Consider the following 7484-nt stretch of genomic DNA (forward strand, 5'->3'; position numbering starts at 1 on the left):
CGGGGATTTAAAAAACAAATGGAATTTTTTGTCCGTTTATTCATTGCGTTATTCATCAGGAAGCTCTTTTTTCAAAAGAGTTAAAGATGGTACATGTCATGAATACTTGCGTTAAAATAATAAATAGAATAATAGAATTATTTTTATTAATAATAATAATAATAATAATAATATTCTTTAACACATAGAAAGTTTAAGGTATTTTTAGATGAGCTTAAAGCAGAATATGGTGATTTGCTAATGTACACGGAAGTTAGGTGGTTGAGTCGGGGAAAATGTTTGGAACGCCTTTTTAATTTAAGAAAAGAAGTGGTAAATTTTTTGAAAGTTTTAGGAAAGGATGTTGATCTCATTACTTCATTTGAAAACAACGATTTTTTAATAGATTTCGCCTTTTTCTGTGATATAACACGTATTTTTAATGATCTCAATTTATGCCTGCAAGGCAAAAATAAAGAAATTTTAGATTTAATACATTCTATGGATATGTTTAAAAGAAAACTGCGAATACTTATAAATCAATTAGAGAATAATATATATATAAATTTAGAAAAAACTAAGGAATTATTCTTTGAATTAAATTATAATAACTGCGAAAAATTAAAAGAATTTGTAAATACAATAAAGACCTTATTACAAAACATTGACAACCGGTTTCAGGATCTTAATTCTTTAGCTCCCCTTTTAGACTTACATAATTTTCCACTTTCCTGTGATATTAGTAATTTAGATAGCAAACTTCACGAAGAGATTAATAATTTAAGAAATGATTTTGGAATTCCGTTAGAAACGGGGAAAATGTTTTGGTTTCACATTCCAGAAAGTAAATATCCCAAGCGGAAGAGTGAAATTTTTATAATTTATTCTATGTTTGGTACTACTTATAATTGTGAAATAGCATTTTCTAGTATGAAAAATTGCCATATCTTCGATATTTGGATGGGTCATCACATCGGTTGCAGTTAATCCGTCTCCAACAACTACAACGCTATTCTCCACATGCAACATTGAAAGTACACTACAATTTGGGAGATAGAAGAAGTCAGCAGCTGCGCTCACAAGGATCCAGACGAAGACACGGTGGAGAAACATTTCCTCGAGACGCACAAAAGGGACAACGGTGGAAAGTATATCGTCGAGCTACCATTCAAGACGGCAAATCTGAAGTTTGCAGACAAGATTGCTGGACCATCTTTTTGATTTTGCAAAAAATGGATGCCGAAACACGCCGTAAATTGATCGAGGACAGCCGCGATCTGAAGTCACCAACAACCAACGATATGTTTAAGTTCCTGGATACTCGATGTGAGGAATTTGGTCAACGCCAAGGCAATTGGGATGGTAAACCTAAGCAGCAGGAAAAGTCAAACAGACCTATGCATGCCAATGCCATGTTGGCTGTCGAGAGGGGCACTTAGGTCAGAGGCAATATGAACGAGGCACCACCTAGCAGGCCACCACCTGCGGACTTCCTGGCGTTGAGCAACGGCGATCAATGGCAAAGGAAAAATCGGTATGTTTCAACTGTTTGAGATCGGGACATTTTACAAGGCAGTGTGAATCCAAATTCAACTGTAGAACGTGCCACGGACGACATCATACGCTGCTACATGTACAACAAGCTGCATCCGCGCAAGGCTTTGCAGCAACTACAGGACGTACCATCTGGAAGGGAGAATCAGCTTAATCAGGACGAATCTCAAGCTACATCTGTGACAGTGAGTCACATAGCACGAGCACATGGCTAGCAATCGGCTGCATACGCACAAGGCCTTGCAGAAATTACACACAAACATGGGCGTCGCCAAAGCACGCTATCGACTGCATTGGAATTTGTTCAGAACGCAAATGGAACATATACAAGCTGCCGGCTACTATTGGACAGTGGTTCTGAGTTGTCATACATTACGGAACGTTGCATTAACGCACTTGGACTTGCACGTTAATCATCTCGAATATTGGTATCGGGAATTTCTTCCATCAAGGCTGAGGCAACCAGAGGAATCACACAGCTGAATCTCAAATCGCGATTCACAGACAGCGCATTAAAGATTACTGCACACGTTCTCAGTAAGACGGCAAATCCGAAGTTTGCAGACACACTCAAAGGAGCACAAGCTCGCTTCATGGCTGTAGAAAAACGGCTACAGCGCAATCCGGATCTACGAGAGAAGTATGTAAAATTCATGCAGGAATACCTAAGTCTTGGTCATATGACCGAAGTTAAACCATTGAGCAATGATTCAAGTAACCTCTTCTATCTGCCCCATCACCCTATAGTTGGACGAAAACTTAGGGTCGTATTCGACGGGTCATTCAAGGACGCAAATGGAGTGGCTCTGAATGACACACTACACGTTGGGCCGAGCATTCAGCGCAACCTTTTTGCTGTTTGTCTCCGCTTCAGAATGTATAGATATGTATTCTCCGCAGACATTGTCAAAATGTTTCGCCAAGTTTGGGTAAGCACCGATCATCAAGGCTACCAAAGAATCCTATGGAGAGAGCATCCATCTGCGCCTTTGAAGCTCTACCAGTTACGCACTGTAACTTATGGAACAGGATTACAGAGACGAATATCCAACTGCATCGAGAATTCTTCTAGAGGACTTCTACGTAGACGATGTACTCACTGGAGCGAACCGCAAAGATGAGCTACTAGCAAATAAGAATGAGCTATTACAACTGATGTCACACGCCAAATTGGACCTTGACAAGTGGGTATCCAATTCATCACTAATATGTAAGCCCGATTCCAGAGACGCAGAGACGGAAACGAACGAGTAAAAGATTCAATAAAGGTTCTTGGAATTTACTGGAATCCAACCGACGACACGCTGATGTACCAAACCGGCCTGACATTAAATCCGAGCTGCACTAAAAGGCAAATCCTCTCAGATGTTGCACGTATCTTTGACCCACTTGGCCTACTATCGCCGATTGTGGTACAATTCAAAATCATGTTCCAAAGGCTATGGTTATTGGATCTCGATTGGGATTCGGAGCTTCCACCAAACTTTGCCGAACCTTGGCTCAAGTGCAGAGCAGATCTCGACACGCTACGAAAGTTACAAATACCACGATTTGTCCTTAGCAAGGAGGACTCGATTGAGCTACACGCCTTCTCCGATGCATCGACCAAGGCCTATGCTGCTGCTGTTTACTGCAGGTGTCGAAACAGGGACGGAACCTATTCGGTTTCGTTGATGGCTGCCAAACCCAGGGCAGCACCACTGAAACAACAATCCTTACCTCGACTAGAGCTGTGTGGAGCGCTGCTGTTAAGTCGCCTGGTACGATCACTCAAGGAAGGACTACAACACAAGGAAATTCACGTTATTGCGTGGTGCGATTTAACTATTGTTTTATCCTGGCTATCATATCCACCATCGAAGATGAAAACCTTCGTCGCAAATCGCACTTCGGAAATTCTAAAAACGTTGCCACGACATACCTGGCATCACGTAAGCTCAAGCATCAAGGGGAATGACGTCTTCCCAACTACTAGAATTTCACCTGTGGTGGGACGGGCCAACATGGCTGCTCAATAATGACGAGTACACGGCTAAGGTACAAAACTCTGTAACTAGTTTCAAATTTTTCAGACCATCATGCACAAGACGAATTGAGGACCACAGCCATGCTCACTCGTGAGAGGATGGACGACTCATTTTCAGCGTTCGACGACCTTGTTGAACGCGTCTCATCCTGGCAGAAGCTGGTACATACCGTGGGCTATGTTCTACGCTTTATCCGACGACTGAAAAAGACACGGAACCGAGCGGAATCAACCACACTGTCTTTTGAGGAGATCAAGGCAGTACGACTTGTATGCCGGAGAAACGCACAGGCGTGCTTTGGAGAAGACCGAATGCTTCTCCAGACGAATCAACCACTGCAAAACAGGTCGCAATTATCAAAGCTTGCACCGTTTATTGGTTCGGATGACCTACTACGAGTTGGCGGGCGATTGAGACAATCTAAACTACCGGAAGAAGTCAAACACCCGATACTGCTGCCGAAGGCTCACCTTCGTCTGCCAGAGTCTGTGAGACCAGGTCTCTGTGATTTGTAGATGCCAGAAGTTGTTGCATGTCATCCAGTGCTCGCTTTGCTCCGACAAAGTTCCTACCGTTGTCACTGTAGATCTGTGCGCATTTTCCTCGTAGAGACATGAATCTTCTGAGGGCTGCTAGAAATGCCTCTGTGTCCAATAACGAAGCTGCTCCTGGAACACGAACACTGGGTAAACTTGCACCCAGGTACATCGGCACTATTTGTAATAACTCGTCAACGTTATTGGATTATTCGTGCACGAATTCTGATAAGGAAGGTCACTCACACCTGTATCAGATGCTTTCGTCAAAGGCATCATACTACGCACCAACTCATGGCCCATCTCCAGATCATTTCGTAAATGGCGGCCCTCCTTCAACATTCCTCGTAACCCATTGTAAGGAGGAATATCTCACCATGTTGCAGCAGCGTTCTAAATTCCGTTGAATAAATTTGTTCCTAAAGTCTCATGATCCATTCAACAAAACCACCTTGGTTTAATAAATACCTTTATCGACTTGAGAACAGGAAATCGAGAGCTTACAAAAAGTTTCTTAAGTCAGGATTCTTGATTCTCATGATCCATTCAACAAAACCACCTTGGTTTAATAAATACCTTTATCGACTTGAGGACAGGAAATCGAGAGCTTACAAAAAGTTTCTTAAGTCAGGATTCTTGAAAAGAATACATCATTTATCAGTCAAACTTTGTATATATTCGTAACCGGTTTATTATCCTCAACAATCAACTATTATGGATTCTAAGGTAAACTTTTCTTTTGTCAATATAAAACGTATATCCAATCTTTTTCAGTCTTCCCTATCATATAAAATAATTTCAGATTCCTCTGAGCCAGGTATAGCTAATCTCTTTGGGTAATTTTTTTAAAAAACTTCTTTGTCTGATTCTAATAACTTGAATTCTTTTTAAATCTATAAATTACCACACAAAAACAACATTTATTCGCCAAAATTTCAATATTATGTTGTGTTCAAAACCTCTCCCAACAAAAACTCGTGCTTTGAAAATAACCCGTAATAAAATTACAAAACGCAACAATGCAATTGAACGCTTTGAACGAGGTTGGAAAGCGAAAAAGCAGGTTGCAAACTACTCGCTTTTTTCGATGAGAGATGAGAGAAGGTGGTAGAGTGCAGCTTTGCGATAAGCGAGCTACATTGTTATAATTTTTAATAATTAACTTTTTATTAAAAAAAAAGTGGCGTTCACCCATTAAACTGCAGTAAGAACGAAAAAGGAGAGTTCAAATATTTTTATAATGACTTGCGAAACCACACAGAAAAGTTGTTTAACTATTCTGTGCTGTGCTTTGAAAACTAATTAATTTTCCCCACTAACTAGAGGCAACATCATTTTTCAACACATTTTCAAACAAAAAAATTTTGAAAAATGTTTGTTTTTACAAAATTTGTTCGCCCAACATGTGGATGGGCCCCTGTAGATCAGCCCATGTCCGACACAACATTGTCCGTTGAAACTAAGGCCCTTAATCCAACTCAAAATCTTAAATATTTCGCTGGCGTCCAAGGAACACTTTCGGGATATTTGCCGCAAACGGGAGTGCTTTTTAGAAGAAGTTAGAAAATTGTATGGCTACCGGAAGACGGTGCCATTTAAAAGGAAAGTGGACGACGCATCTTGGTTTGAGAAAGAAAACTTGTCAAGAGGGATTGCAGCGGTATCCCTAATTTGGAACTGTCTTAAAGAGGGGCACCGGTATCAAGATTGCGCTGCGAAACAGAAGATATTCTGTTACGGGTGTTGGACTCTCAACATATACAAGCCATCGAGTAGCAAATTCTTAAAAAACGGTGCAAATAACACATCCCCTGCAGCTCCCTAATCCACCAGCTCAGAGAAATTGGGTGTAGATCAACAGTAGTCGGTTAGCGAACAACCTATTCATAAAAATGAGGATTCAGTATACTGGAATAGAAAACTATGGTAAATTAGTAAATTATTATGGTATACCCTATCAAGTATACCCTATCGCAAATAGTAAACGAATGAAAGAAATTTGAGATGATATTGAGATGACCACTAAGATGATAGGAGCAATTCGAAAAAAAAATCACGACAAGCAGGTGGAAACAACCACTCTTATAGTTAGAGTAAATACTATAGTAGAGTGTAAGGGGGAAGAGAAGAAAATTAAATTTTACATTATTTCATTGCAGAAGAAAGATCTTTACTTGGGGATCGATTTCTGAAAGCAATAGGATCTTCTTCCAAGTCTATTAATAGTAGGAGAGTTAGCACCTAACTCCGAGCATAATATTATCTTTGAGTTTCAAAGAGCGCAGATAAACAGATTGATTGGGATATTTCTTTCGTTCGCTACCAAAGGTTAAGGGAAAACTTCACTTCCCTCACACACGATAGATACTGGAATTACACAGCCTATTAAAGAAAGACATTTCCTCAGGCCAATCTCAAGCCAATCTCAGGCCATTGAGAAATTGCTTTTTGCCGAGGTAGATAGGATGCTAAAACTTGGTGTTATTGAGGAGTCCGACAGTCCATAGGCACATGGGCAGTCCGACAAAGGCACATTTCACAAGTAGCCTTGATCCTCACAAGTTGGCCTCTGTAATGTTCCACAAACTATGACGAGGTTCGAACGGATCCAGAGAAAATTTCGGCAATATCTGTGAGCTGGAAGACATGCACGGTAGGAGCAGCAACAATAGCGACAATTGATTGATTTGGAAAAAACGTTCCAAGTATTGGCACTGGACTTAGCTCGGGTTAACCGGCCTTTCTCGTTCCTCGCGGGAAATATAAGGCCTAGACAGGATAGGATAGTCTAGAAATTAGCTGAGGAATTAGAAAAAAATTGAAATGAAAAAGGAAATAATAAAAATTAAAAAGAAACAAAAAACACAACTCAACCTAATGTCGGGTCAGGCAGCAGTACAGCGGTTTAATGTTAATGTTTAAATAATGTTAATGTAATGTTTAGTGTAATTTAGGTTTGAGTTTGTATAAAGCGCTTAGTTGGTCGCAAGCCGAATCTCTCTCGGCCTCTCGACTCTGGTCTGGTCTTTCTGCTGATCATCCGCCTTCATCTGCATGCAGAAATAAACATACTTATAACGTTTTAAAAGGACTTAAAATCGGCCTTTTATTTAGGTGCGGATTATGGCATTGAAAACCCTCAATGACCAAACACCTAAATTTAAGCAAAATCAAGAATTTGTTACGGTCGTCATGAGCGGATATGAACGAGACCCAATAATTTAAAATGTGGAAAAGGCACTAAAAACCAAATAAAGTCTAAAACGAGCAGTTGTGTATGAGTGCGAGAGAGAGAGCTGCTTTGGGAGCTAGTGGAAGTAGAGAAAGCGGACGGCCTTTCGCAACCAATGGGATTGGGTTTTTTAAGTTATTTTAAGTTTTTTTTTTG

At 40.4% G+C, this 7484-nt stretch overlaps 1 protein-coding gene across 1 annotated transcript; it reads left to right on the forward strand.

The window, feature by feature from the left end:
- Positions 1-1211: 1211 nt before the first annotated feature.
- On the forward strand, positions 1212-4075 carry LOC122321443 (uncharacterized). Its single transcript, XM_070282738.1, has 7 exons — positions 1212-1341; positions 1579-1718; positions 1986-2462; positions 2563-2717; positions 2972-3169; positions 3262-3464; positions 3606-4075. The coding sequence occupies exons 1-7, from the start codon at positions 1212-1214 to the stop codon at positions 4073-4075; spliced, it is 1773 nt and encodes a 590-aa protein (XP_070138839.1).
- The last annotated feature ends 3409 nt before the right edge of the window (positions 4076-7484 follow it).

This window comes from Drosophila bipectinata, unplaced genomic scaffold (assembly GCF_030179905.1).
Source record: "Drosophila bipectinata strain 14024-0381.07 unplaced genomic scaffold, DbipHiC1v2 scaffold_256, whole genome shotgun sequence".
NCBI classification, from domain to species: Eukaryota; Metazoa; Arthropoda; class Insecta; order Diptera; family Drosophilidae; genus Drosophila; species Drosophila bipectinata.